The following is a 14,004-nucleotide window of genomic DNA, read 5'->3' on the forward strand; positions in this document are numbered from 1 at the left end:
TAACATGTCAGGATCACAGTATATTTGAAATATATGATTATAATAGAACTCAATGGGCACAAAAAAGGTACGAGAGCAAACAGTGTTGGCATATATGCCAATATCCTTTTCTATACACCAGTCTTTCTCAAACTGTGGTACACGTACCACTTGTGGTGCTTGGGCTCTTCTGGTGGGAAACGCATTAATACTCCAATTTCTTTCTTAAGATTAAATGATATACCATTGTGGAGGTATGCAAAGGCGACACGAGTCACACTGATGATAAAAACACAGCCCTTTTCCACGGTGCCCCGATCCTAGCCTCCATCGATGAGGCCCCTGGGAGAATCAGTGGGGGCGTGGGAGATGCTGCTGGTGAGTCGGGAACTATTGTCTGAATGCTGAAGCTCCTGGTAGTCAGGAGAATTCAATCTGCTTTTTCTGCGGGTGAGTGGTAACCCTTTGCGGCCAGCAGCAGGGAGTTGGTGAGACCAACTCCCTGCTGCTGTCGGAGAAAGACGTGAGAAATCCGCTCTCATCTGTTCCTAACAAGGAGTGTGCTCTCCATGAGCTCGAGAGCGGTACCATCACCCAGGCCGTAAAGGGAGTAGCACCGCAGCAGCAGCGCCTTGAGAGCGGTGTATTTTCCATGTAATCGCATGCTAAACAGACCAAACTTCAGTCAGGAGAAGAACTGCAATATAAGGTTAGTCATTAATATACTGCTGCATGGGCTGGGTTGTAGTTACATCGTAAGGTTTTAAAAACTGAGCTTTAAAATGAATAGTGATGATAAAAACCGTGAGAGGCCGACAGTGATCATTGAATTATTTAGGGGCTTGTTCAGATTAAATAGAACAAGATACAAAGTGTTACAACATGTTAAAAACACAACAGCTTTAATAAATGCAGAGTAGTTTGGACCCGGAAGCAGGTTTCAATCAGGTCATTAGTTAAAGATTTGATATCCCACCTGCTGTGAATGTTTTAATGTAGTACAGTTGTTATTATTATTATCACTTGTCACATCCTGTTTATGACAGTTAAAATAAATAGCATTTATATAAGAAATAAAATTGTCTGTGTAAACTGTATGTGGCCTATACTACTGTACTTTAATGTCGGTCATAAGGGTGGTACTTCAAGAGCCATTTATTTTATGAGGTGGTACTCATTGTGAAAAGTTTGAGAACCACTGCTACACACCACACCATAGAGGGGATCATTAAATTTTAAAAATAATCCTAAAAAACACACCCTGGCCAAGTTTCATGCAACTAGTGATGCAAATGACTGATATATTGATAATCAAAAAATGAGCAAAATGAACATTTAGGGTAACAGACACCTGGACAATTAAAACGATAGTCTTTTTGAGGGGTAGGGGGTGCATTTTAACATGCTTTCACACGTTAAATACAAAACACTAAGTGTCCTTGGTCTTCAGAAATGTCATAGTGTACACAGGTTTTTAACAGTCACAGCCAAAAAACAAAAAAGACACCCATTCCTCAAATTAACCGACATCAATGAAAAAATCCTTTTTAAGTCATACGATGGAACTGACTTTCCATTTCCAAAATTCGGGATTAGCAAATCCGAGTGTCCAAATTCCTCCAAATGAAGCCCATTTATGGACACGCAGAGACGGATCAGTCATTCTTCTCTCTCTTCTCTCTGCGGGCCTTTCTCTTCAGCTGAAGGGTCTTCAGCTCAGTCATAGTGGAAAAGGTCCTGTACACCCACACCATCTGTCAAAGTATATTGTAGAGGGAGAGTTTGATTTTTTTTTCCTTAAAAAAAAAAAAAAAAAAAATCATATATGCCGAGAACAAGTGCCAAACATACCACGATGATGACAGCATTAAGAAGAAGAGGAATCGAGAAAACCAAAGATATGAACATGCCCTTGGAATCAAAGTACTGGAAGTTTGAAAAGGACCTGCAAGAAACAGTGAAGCTTAAGAACATTTTCTTGGCTTTGACATATCGCCTGTAATATTTAGCGCAACAGTAGTAAAAGAAAATATGGGTGATCAATGGTGTTACCTCCAGTTTCTGGCAGCCAGCTCATTTAGATATTCAGCACTATAAACCAGGCCAACTGTAAAGAGAGGGGATATCAGCCACAGGTTACACATGTACTACATGTAAACATCAAGTCATTTACATTTAAAAACTGCTGAAAAAACGTGTAAAAGGTATAGCAGATTTACTAATAATGATTACGTTAACTGGTAGCTTTGAGATTTATCAGTATTAATTAGGCTTAATGTTAAGAAGCATTACGCTTTTTAACTGTAACTATTTTACATCATCACTATGAGCCAGTAAATATGTTTTCTGAGATTTCAAGGTCAAAAATGAGGGGTTGGGGTTTGTTTCTGCAGTTTATCCATGAGAAAGTGTTCAAAAAATGTCATTTTTCAGACATAGTTTTGAGAGGCATTTGTAGACGGTGATAGTTAAGATAACAAACACTGAAAATGCTGGAAAGTCTGGTTCCTGATTGCATCATTGCTTGGCTGGTTTTGTGCGCAGCAGGGATTCTTACTCTGCATCAAATGGTCCCATTTTCCCTACTGTGAGGTCTTCTTCTGACTTTGGTGCTTTCACGTGTTTTAGGTTGACATGGAAAAAAATTACGCTTCTCAGAGTGTTTCAGCAACACACTGGTAGGTTTTTTGTGTGCTTAAAGCTTTACTTAACATGTTAGCACTACTGCTAATGAGTGCATTTTGTAATGAATCCAGGTCAGTCTATATAAAGAGCAGTTAACAGTTTCTAATACTATCATCATCATCATGCCACATACATCAGGGATGTCAAATTAATTTCGAATTGTGGGCCAAATACACCCCGTTTTGGTCGTAAGTGGGGCAGACCAGTGAAACTCCTCTTTCTGTCAGTGTAAAGACATTTGGAGATAATTTAATATAAAAGAGAAGTGCAATTTTAGTAAGGCATTTCACTTTTTCTACTTGAGAAAGAAATGCTGTTTTGGGCTTAAACTGTAATAAATAAATGTGTAAAATAACAGAAAGAATTCTGTTAGCTCATTGTGCTGACTGTGATGTGATTATAAAGCAGATCAGCAGATTTGTACGGAGCCCCTCTGATGACATGGTGCAAAAAATAAATAAATTGTGACCACAAAATACTATTTCGAGGGCACGAAATAGGTATAACGTGCGCACGAAATGCTAATTTGTGGGCACGAAACACTTGACCGATAACCGTGATCCTTCCCAGGCCCTTGCAGTTGGTTGACAATAAAATCTATCCCGGCGTCCAGGTCGTACTTTCGTCCATAAATCAGCTGGGCTCTCAATATCCTGTTTAAATGTCTCTCCATAATAATGGTTCGTTGCATTGCCAGGCTTTTCAAAATGCATTTGTAGCTCATTCGCAGCCTAAAATAAGACTCAATCATACTGTCTCTGTCCATGGTGTATAGGTTTAGCCTACTCTTATGCTTATGTCTCTACGCAGCTGTCCAGGAATTGTATCAATATGATGTGCACACGTTATCTATTTTGTTGCCACAAATGCGTAATTCGTTGCCACGTTATACCCAATTCGTGCCCACAAATTAGCATTTCGTGCGCACGTTATACCTATTTTGTGCCCTTGAAATAGTATTTCGTGGCCACAAATAAGTATTTCGAGGGCACGAAGTAGTATTTTGTGGCCACAATTTTTTTTTTTTTTTTTGGGCTATGTCATCAGAGGGGCTCCGTAGATTTGAATTGAATTGAGATAGTTAAAAAAAAACAGGAACTTATTGTAATTTCACTGTTTATCTGTTACTTTCATACTACTTTGGTGTAGTATGAATGGCCACAGTGGAGGTCATTATCAGTAGGAAAAGCTGTAAAACCAATTTTCCAAAGCCGTGCAGTAAGCCAGACTTTAGTATTTGGTGGGCCGATTCTATCTGATGTATAACACATCTGATGTAGAGTGTAACGTAGGTATAGCTGTGTATAATGTTGTCACTTGAACTCCTCTAGGGCAACTGGTTCACCTTTGCTGAAACTATAAAAAAAATATCTAAGCTACCAAGATCTGTAACATCTATATGGTCATGGATTTAAATATTTACTGCAAATAAAAAGTACAATTTCTTTTCCTGTGTATTTTCATATACATACTGTCTCATTGAGACTGGTTAGTAAACCATTCTTACATATGTAAATATAACACAATGTTTGCATGTTGATATGCGCATTAAACGGTCACCAGTGAATTTAAGTTTTAAGAAATCTCAAGTTTTTATTTTCTTATCTGGCACGCTGTTACCTTTCTCCACCATTAACTGAGGGTGGAAGACGGACTCAACAGATGGCAGATACAGGGGAATCTGTGACAAGGGGATATTTTGATACATATCCTAGTACATTTTATACATATCTCCATACAATTTTTCTATTTTTCTATACATATTCTGTACATTGTTACCTGTATATACGAACTTTGGTTGCTTGTGTATATAGGACCACCTTGTGTCTTCCTTCTATATTTTATTTTCCCTTTCTGTAAGATCTCTGCAACACTGAAATGTCTCATCCGTGGGATAATAAAGGTTTATCCTACTCTATTCTATTTTATCCACACATTTGTATGGTAGATACAAAGAACCAGGCCTTTTAAGTCATTTACATCTTATTTTCAATGCTTAGAATTAAAAGCTCCCATTATTGATAATAATGTGCGGGTTAAAGTGTCTGACCTGTAGCAAAATGTTGAAAGTCATACCCTTCCCTCTTTTAGCGACCATGTAAATGTGTGGTTTTAAATCGTGCTTGATGACATCAATAATTGAGCAGTAATTCAGGTAGTTAGGTTTATGAGTTAATGGCAGGTCAATAGTAACAATTAACAGAAAACACATGTATAAAAATCAATGTAAATATCAGCCGATGATATGAGCTGTACCACATATAGGATGGGGTCATTGCTGTCCTGTGTGACGATGCCTTTCAATGGCCTTCATGTTTCCCAGACAATACAACTGAGAACCTCTTGGATGTTACAAATTGGTGTATTTACTGTAAGATAATGCTACAGATTGTCCAGGAGCCAAAGGCACAGTCCCCAATCTCATCAGGAGCATGCCCAGGCATGGTCAGGGATGCACAGAAGCACATGGAGAGATAGACACCACTCAGGCACATTATGAAGGAAGTTGCATCAACCTTTGATTTCAATTTTTAACTTTCATATTTGGTGTGATTTAGAATTCCGCTCTCAAATAGTGGATTGTTTTAGTTCCCACTTACTAGGAATAAAAATTGAGAAACGAAGAACTTGAGAGCTGGTTCCAATTTTTTCCAAAGCATCAGAATCATACGACACTGAGTTCATCAACTCCTTTATCATTGCTTGCAGGTGCTGGAAATGCAAACTGACTGCAAATCAGTAACATCATACAAGCACATTTGGTGTTGCCATAAAAAGGGAGCCATGGGAGAGATTTGGGAGGTGAGAAGCGGTCCAAAGACTTGCTTAATTTGACAGTAACAGCTAGCTTTAATGTCTGCATCGATTATTGCATGATTAACATGATTATTTCAAGTAGGGAGTGGAAACACCAGCAACATTCTGAGACATCTTTCTACACAACATGAGATCCACTTATCTGATCTTACGCCATACATTTCTCGGCCAAGCAGCTCATATGTTACTGACGCCAAATTATAATAAAATCAAAGGCACATTTTACTTGCCTAAGAAAGCCTAAACGGGAATGAATGTCATACAAATATTCTCTATTTTCCCATTGTTAATGTTAATTGAGAGACTGATGCTACAGCTAACAATAGGCAGTAAGCTTGTTTGGGATTTAAGATAATAAGACAGCTGGGTATATATAGATCTGGGTAAAAAAAAAAAAACGATAAAGATGGATCAATAATGGCATAATGGACGCTTGTCTAAAGTTGTTTTTAATAAATTACAGAGCGTATATCAGTACAGACTTTTAACGTGATTATCAAGTTTCCTTCTTCTTTTTGAACAGTGTAGTTTGTTTTGTGACACGTACCTACGAGCAGGAAGTGGCAGATCTGAGCTCTGTAATACTTGCAGGTGAGCAAAGTCAGGAACAAGCACACAGCATGAAACACCAGCAGACCGATAAGCCAGGGCTCGGACCACTGCACCTGCATACCAAGACAGAGACACACATACACAACCGTTAATGGAGCTGCCAAACTTGAATTAAACTGAAAGAGACTCCTGTTAGCTGTAATAGCTGAAGCGTAGTTTGCTAGTCTCCGCTGGAATCGGGGAAACAAAATTGAGCTTACCGACATGAAGAAAGTCCATAACGACGTTATTCTTAAATTGCTGAATCCGTCGATGGGGATACTGCTAATATTGTCTGCTTTATTGACCGTCATCTTCTAAAAATATTAATTCTCCTGTGTGTAAACACCAGCACACTACGGAAATGACACGTTAAGTCGCAGCCGTTTGACGTCACAGGACGATTAGTTTCTACCAATGACTGTAGAAAACAGTCGTCGTAGTAAAATATAATAAAAACTGAATTAGAATAAGATTGCTAGGCAAAAAAAAATAAGACTGGGAAAAATAAGTTGAAACGTCATGATTTTTAGTTACCGAATTCGACATTTCGAGCTACAACCTGAAATGTTGTCTTACCAAAGGAAGAAAGGTTGGGAAAAGAATCCATGGGTACATAATGACATGTGAAACATTAAAAATACTCAAAGTCACATATTTTTTCGGTCTAAGATTGTTTTTCATTCATTTTAATTTAATTTTGTTTTAAATCTGATTGATTGTCTTTGTTACACTTTTTCGTTCTGCGTACTCAGCACAAATAGGGTGTCATCAGGTAAATCGGGGCATCAGGTAAAATGAGCCGTTCAAGGTTTAAGTCTCCTATCTCTTTAATTTTTTACAGGCAATGGCCGTAAAGAATTTTCAAATTGTTGGCAGAACTGTACTTTAACAAAACAAAACAATTGATTTGATTGCTCTATAGTTGCTGTTGTGGGTGGGGAAATGCTTCACATCCAGCTTGGTGAAAAGAACTGAGGGGTGAGTGGTCTGGTTGACAAATCTTTCTTGAAAATGATAAGGTTGATTTAAAAAAAAGGAAAGAAAATATACATTGATTAAAAAAAACGGGCTAATACTTCATATTGTGATCGTTTCCACCAGATAGCAAGCATCTTCTTTCTTTAGCTATCTTTTTTTAAATAAAAATGCATTTTTTATGGGCAGCTCAATTTACCTTAATGAATTGTGGTACATCGAGTCACCCTTTTCAGCTTAAATGAGCCTCCTTCAGCATTGAAATTTGATGGTTCCTTTTATCAAAAGAACAGTAAATATATCAATACATGTCAAATCATATACTAGATACATTTTAACATCTCCTTTCTAATTGTGCAGATCTAAAGTTTGTGGGTGCTTTAGCCTTGATGTAGTATGCATTGTGAGCAATGCACACTTAAATGCACACACACACACACACACACACACACACACACACACACACACACACACACACACACACACACACACACACACACACACAGAGGAAAAGATGAACTAGCCATGACCAGTTCTCCTCAACCAAGGTGCTTGGAGTGGTTGGGCATCCATGTGTGGAGGTCTGTGCAGGCGAGAAAGGTGAAACTACCACTTGCTTTCTTAACAGCCTTCAATGCGGAAGGTGTTTTCAGTTAAAACATGATTATCTTCAAAGGGAAACGACTACGATGTGAGTGGCTCCAACATTGCCCCGAGAATGTTACTGTTCAGGTCTTAGTTAATAGCAGGATAAATGCTGATCTCTTCTTGGAATGGGGTCAGTTGTTTGTTCAGTCATTACCTCAGGATGACGCCAGACCCATCTTGCTACTAATCTGACAGGCAGGATAAAAGCTATTAAAGTCTGAGTTTTTCTCAGTTTTCTGCCCAGCATGCAGAAAGGCTGCCACTGTTGAAAATGCACAGGCAGGGTTCAGAGGGACAGGAATGTTCCCCTTAAACAAACACATCCTCCAAGAAAGTGCTCTTGCGCCCAGTAAAACAACCGAGAGACCCCTTCCACTTACTTCCCCTTCCCCTTTCAGCAAACCCCCAGACATCACAAGCACCACCAGGCAAAACTCAGACAACACTAGCCACTGCCCAGCCGACCCTAGAATCCATCAGCCCCATTCATCACCCTGCAGTGGTATCCGAGGTGCCCCTAATCTTTACATTCTTGGATGCCGAGGCGGTAGGATCTGAAGAAATAACTGTCAACTTTGAATGTGTTCCTGAGGAAGAGATGGTCTTTAACCTGTTCATACCTCAACTTGTGTTACATTCAGTGATCTGTGTTCCCTGCCAAAATGACAGGACTGTCAGGAAGAGAGCTAAGCCTCCATCATGTAGACTACATTTCCACCAAGGCACTGAAATCTAAAAAGAAAGAAAAGACCAGAAGAAGCAAAGGCACAAAGAAGAATGACATGTCCTTCAAAGCATGTAACGCAGTCTATTGAGACAAAAGTGACCCAGAGGCCACTGAGGAGTGGAGTAGCTGTGGGAAATGCAGCGCCTGAGTCCATGAGACTTGTGGAGAAGAAAACGGTATCTTGGCTGATGGTGGATTCTTCTGTAAAGTCTCTAAGAATTTGTCTTTTTGAAAATAGAACATACAGTTGTTATGAAAATGTTCTAATAATTAATTAATTCTAGTTGTTTTTTAGTAAAATGGTAAATGGCCTGTATTTGTATAGCGCTTTACTAGTCCCTAAGGACCCCAAAGCGCTTTACACAACCAGTCATCCACCCATTCACACACACATTCACACACTGGTGATGGCAAGCTACATTGTAGCCACAGCTACCCTGGGGAGTACTGACAGAGGCGAGGCTACCGGACACTGGCGCCACCGGGCCCTCTGACCACCACCAGTAGGCAACGGGTGAAGTGTCTTGCCCAAGGACACAACGACCGAGACTGTCCAAGCCGGGGCTCAAACCAGCAAACCTCCGATTACAAGGCGAACTCCCAAACTGCCAAAGTTGTTATTCATGAATTATTAAATCAACACGTGAATGTGTTATGTTTGTTAAAATGAGTTCACTCTAATAATAGTAGTAATAATAATAAAAACGTCAATTTCTCTTCAGATGCATTCCTAGTAATGCTTTATTTTAATCAAAAGTACAAACATCATGAACAATTAATAATTTACAAATGATCAAATCTACACACATCTTTAAAAATATCTTAAAAGTCAGAATATTTTGTTCCAAGCAGAGAATTCTTCAAATCTTGGGCATCACATTACAGTATTTACAGCAAAGTTATATTTTTGTTTTTTAATTTATATTAGTTTATTTAATTTGTTGTTGTTTTTTTTTAATTGTAGCTTATTTAGTTAGCTTTCTGTTTTTGTAAAGGCTTTTGACCGTAAAAGTCATGTAGCCGCCCACCACCCACCAAAAAACCCAAAATGAAAAACCTCCTCATACTTGTGTTCTCAAATTTGCAAAAAAAATAATAATTAACTATTAAAACTATTACTACTAGTTTTGAAAGTAGAAAAAATATTTATTTTGTTAGTTTTCATTTTTGGTTTCAGTCTTATTTCATTTCGTGTTTATTAAGTTTTAGTTAATGTCCTTGTTTCACAGCAGAATTTGTACACTAAAAAGCACCTAAGTTGTGCGACCCAGAAAAGGACTGGGCCGGTTCATTTCTGTTTACTTGCTTTTCCAGTATTACTGATAATCACCTCCTTGTTAAGTCTTTCCTGCTTGCAAATCCCTTAAAGAGGTCTCTGTCCTGACTCACCTCACCTGCAGCTACGGTGAATATTCCTGTTATTGCTGCCCTGCTATAGTTTCCACATGCCCACATAATCCCTTTGAACACATGCAGACACTTGATTTAAAAACAAGTGTTTTCAGTAGTTAACCTAATACTTAATAAGATTTTATGATCTTGCATATTTCTGCAAATATGACCATGCAGTAGATCTTGTAAGATCTGCAAAAGCAGGGAATTTGAAAATGTAATCTGAATTGCACAATCATTATTCACATTTTTAAAGTCTTTGGTAAGAGTCTGCGAGTTACTGGTATATATAGTATGAAAACAAAGTGGAGGAGATCGACAGAGCTCGAATCAGGTCCTGTTCCTGCTCGGGTGAAAGTCAGGGACAAAAGTAGCAGCCACCGTGATGGGAGTGGAGTATCCGAGAGCAAAGCTGTAGAGACCAAGCATCAAACACTTCCATGTGGAACGCAGCGCCTTGCCAACATTCTGAAAGATAAATCGGAAAAATGACTTAATAAATCCACCTATCATTGACCACATTTTTATGATCTATAAATCGACTAATCCACTCATTCAGAGAAGGCAAGAAAGAAAAGAAACAAGCAGCGGTAGCAGATGTGATTGTTTCCACACAGGTCATAATCATTTTTACTTTCGCAGTATTCAGACGCTGCATCAGTTCTCAGAGATTCTTCAAAACGCAGGTGAAAATAACAGAAAATCGAAGTTAGGACATAATTTAAGTGTGCGTGCTTTAGAACAATGGCGCAGCAGGAAGAGTGGCACACTGTGAGCACAATCCTCTTCTGTACTCTCTGGACAGGAAAGAGATAACTGGCTGCAGAGGATGCAGGAAGTCAGAAGTTTTACTGGGGAATGCAACAGTCTGCAATTTAAATTAATCAGTAACAAAACCACAACACACTAAAATCTGAGCACCCTTTTATTTATGATTTATTTACCTGGCCTACATTAATGTTTACAAGAAAGACAGAGCTCACGTTCCATTTCCTTATAAATCACACGTGAGCACTGGTTAAAAAGCAACTTGTTCTTTCCAAAAGGAGCCACAAGCCTTTGCTGTGTTTCCTGCCTCTAGATTTCCAGCTGGGGTTTGTTTTGTCTCATGGTCTAGTGGTTTATACATTTGCCTAACAAACAAAAGGTCCCCAGTTTGTTCCTGGGAGGAGACACAAATCTCTTTAGGCCTTTTGCCATGCAGAGCTAAGAAGAAATTCAAGTTATCATCTTGAAATTTCAACTTGTTGACACAGAATTCTGAGTAAATTGAAATTTTGAGATAATAAACCCGAATATTTGACTTATGGATGGCAATTTTTTCAGTAGTGAAAAAAGCTTCCATAGAGGAAGGACATCCGGTGTACAACTCTTCCAAATCAAACATGGGGATCTACCCACTGTGGCGACCCCTTGTGAATAAGGAAGTAGCCAGAAGTATCTTTATGGGAAATAATTATGATAATAATTATGATAAACAATTCAATAATTGTAGAACGTAATGATAAACATTAAAAAACAAATGAAGAAAGTGGGGAGCATGCTGTGAGGATGAGAGACTTAATAATTTCAGGACAATTTATAGAAGCGATCTTGGCCATTTTGGTCATTTAAATTTGAATCATCAGCTTGCAAAAGATTTATTAGCCCTTTGTTCAATAAACAGCAGAATGTCTGAATCATTAGTTTAAGGCTCATTGATCACATATTTTTTTAAGTGAAAAAAAGATGGAGGCAGAGATTATTTTCAACTTACCCAAACCAGAACTACAAGAAAAGACAAAAGTTTGAACAGTGTAAGTTTTCTCTTGAGTTCACCACATCATTATATTTTAATGTTACTTAAAAGAAGAAATGACTCCCCATTAATAAAGAATTTGGGAATTTGCTCTTTAGAAGTTGATTCATGGACTCTTATGTTTTGAGTTTGTTTGTTTGTGCGTGTGCACATGTTATGTTCAGGTCATGAGATAAGGTTGTTGTAAAATTGTTGCTTTCCTATCACTCACGTGTGATGGTTATAAACCTCTCTGCTTAGTAAACTGACTGTAGATGTGCACAGGGTTAAATACAGACATGCACTTGAACTGAGAATGCGAACGCTGAGAAGTTTGAGTGCAGGCTGCCTTCATACAGGAAGTGGGAAACTCCTTTGAACAGCATGTCCTGAGCTCTATTGTGTTAGCCTGAACTGTTGTCCACCTCGGTGCACGTTTCGCCACACGGCTGACACATATGAAGCTATAAAAGATCTCTAGAGAGAATCATCTCTGATAACCCAGAAGTTAGTCCTATTTGCCAAAGGAAAGGCCTCTAAAATATGTGCGTCATCATATCAGCCTTTAATCTTACCTATGATAAAAAGCTCATTGTGATTATTTACGTTGGAGCATCTTAATCTCAAGATACTTTACACAGTAATGCTGAGAACTGTTTTATTAAGAGTTGTTTAAACCTTGATCAAATAAATTAAAATAATTTGATTGCAGCTGATTGATTTCATACTGAAAGCATTTCAACTTACCCACACTGACTCTATGAAGAAGGAAAAAAAATTGGAGAAAAACTGTCATTAGGCTGGATACACACAATGAATTTGCAACTTTATACTTGGATTTGGAAAATTGCACTGTTAGAAAAAAAATGTGTAAAAATAAAAATACACAAACCTTCTTGACTTTTTTGTAGTTTTCCTTCTTCTTTTTCTTCTTCTCTTCTTTTGCCTTGGCTTTCGCTTCATCATCCACCAGTGGCTCGTACCTCTCTGGCAGGAAGGCGAAAAGTGTTTCTCTGTGGCACTTCTCGTGTTGCCTGTTGCTGTCAGCTGTTTGCTGCCCGTCGTTGGACAAAGATGGATCCAGCATCTCTGGGTGATCAACGCAGTCCACATGCCGCTCATACTTTGCTGCACTTCTGCTGGGACTCTCGCCTGATGCTGTTGCAGGTGAATCTCTCTGAAACAGCCTGGATGGAAGAGACTTGGGCTTCATGTTTACCCGATTGTTGCAGTTCTCTGAGATGTAAGGAGGGGGGAAGAAAGGCACCAGATTCCTCAGGAGGTCAGGTTTGTTGTCAGCAGACGTTATGTGCATGAGTGGAAGTGCATTCCACTGGACCGCCTTGTGTGCTGGGATCTGGCTCAGAGCCCTTAAAGGTGCAAATCCTTCCTCCTCATTAGGCTGACCTCAATAGGTCACAGGGTTTCAGTTGGAATATTTTTAATGAAGTACACTGAATAAAGTTTACCGCAGAGCAAAGTGCAAATCAATAAACTACCTTTAATCTGCACTTTTCTTAGTTTAGGTTTAGTTCAGAGCTAAGGGTAACAGGGTTTCCCACTCTAGTCCAGCTTGGAGCATTGCATCTCTAAGCTGTTTCTTTAGACTGTCTTAAAAATAGCTTATAGCATTTTAAAGAGAGTCATTTTTTTCTGTTTTCTCTCAGTACTGTTTATATGTGCGCAACATCCATTCATTCATACTCTTCTGCTTATCCTTGTCAGGGTTGCAGGGGCGCTGGAGCCTATCCCAGCTAACATAAGAGGCAAGAGGCAGGCTACACCCTGAACAGGTCACCAATCTAACGCAGGGCTAAAACAGACAGACAACCATTTGCAATCAAATTCACACCTATGGACAATAAGACAATTTAGACCTATGGACACATTAGATTCATCAAAATAGCTTAACCCCACTAAATGCATGTCTGTGGTAGGAAGCCGGAGTACCTAGAGAGAACCAACACAGACGTGTAGAGTTTGCATGCATGGGTTAGGTTAAGTGGCAGTTCTACACTGGTTGCAGGTGTGAAAGTGAGCATCAATAGTTATCTGTTCAGGTTGTATCCTGGCTTTTTCCTCATGGTAGCCGGGAAAAGCTCCTTCAACCCTGAACTAGAGAAACGATAGAAAATGGTTGGATGTTTTTATAAATACAAGCAATTTAACCTCATACTGTATGTTCAAAAAGTACAAGGTGATGAGCCTGTATAGTTTTACAAACTTAAACTGTCAATATAAACATGAAAAAAAATTTTTAGCAAGAAGTTAGAGAAATGTGTTTCAAAATCTTTCTGAATAATATGTCTGTTCAGATCCCTGTTTTAAATAGCACCGTGTCGTGATATGCATCATTTAAGGTAGCACAGCTTGTTCAGTGTTGGCAATCAGAGTGTTTTTTCTTGGTTCT

The 14,004-nt window shown here is 38.8% G+C and overlaps 2 protein-coding genes across 3 annotated transcripts; both read right to left on the minus strand.

Annotated features, from left to right (window-relative positions):
- Positions 1 to 854: 854 nt before the first annotated feature.
- tmem18 (transmembrane protein 18) lies at positions 855 to 6,461 on the minus strand. Its single transcript, XM_040017068.1, has 5 exons — positions 6,294 to 6,461; positions 6,029 to 6,146; positions 2,032 to 2,086; positions 1,831 to 1,924; positions 855 to 1,733 (listed from the first exon to the last, which is right to left on the minus strand). The coding sequence occupies exons 1-5, from the start codon at positions 6,384 to 6,386 to the stop codon at positions 1,635 to 1,637; spliced, it is 459 nt and encodes a 152-aa protein (XP_039873002.1). The 5' UTR covers positions 6,387 to 6,461; the 3' UTR covers positions 855 to 1,634.
- Positions 6,462 to 9,148: 2,687 nt separating this feature from the next.
- On the minus strand, positions 9,149 to 12,929 carry LOC120724724 (uncharacterized protein C1orf115-like). 2 transcript variants are annotated; one of them, XM_040017067.1, is made up of 3 exons: positions 12,487 to 12,929; positions 12,342 to 12,352; positions 9,149 to 10,285 (listed from the first exon to the last, which is right to left on the minus strand). In XM_040017067.1, exons 1-3 carry the CDS (start codon positions 12,907 to 12,909, stop codon positions 10,246 to 10,248), a joined length of 474 nt encoding a protein of 157 aa, XP_039873001.1. In that variant the 5' UTR covers positions 12,910 to 12,929; the 3' UTR covers positions 9,149 to 10,245. The 2 variants fall into 2 exon arrangements, with proteins under 2 accessions (XP_039873001.1, XP_039873000.1); XM_040017066.1 differs by lacking the exon at positions 12,342 to 12,352 and having other exon boundaries at positions 12,487 to 12,925.
- Between the last annotated feature and the right edge of the window lie 1,075 nt (positions 12,930 to 14,004).

Source organism: Simochromis diagramma, unplaced genomic scaffold (assembly GCF_900408965.1).
Source record: "Simochromis diagramma unplaced genomic scaffold, fSimDia1.1 OVJJ01000802.1, whole genome shotgun sequence".
Taxonomy (NCBI): Eukaryota; Metazoa; Chordata; class Actinopteri; order Cichliformes; family Cichlidae; genus Simochromis; species Simochromis diagramma.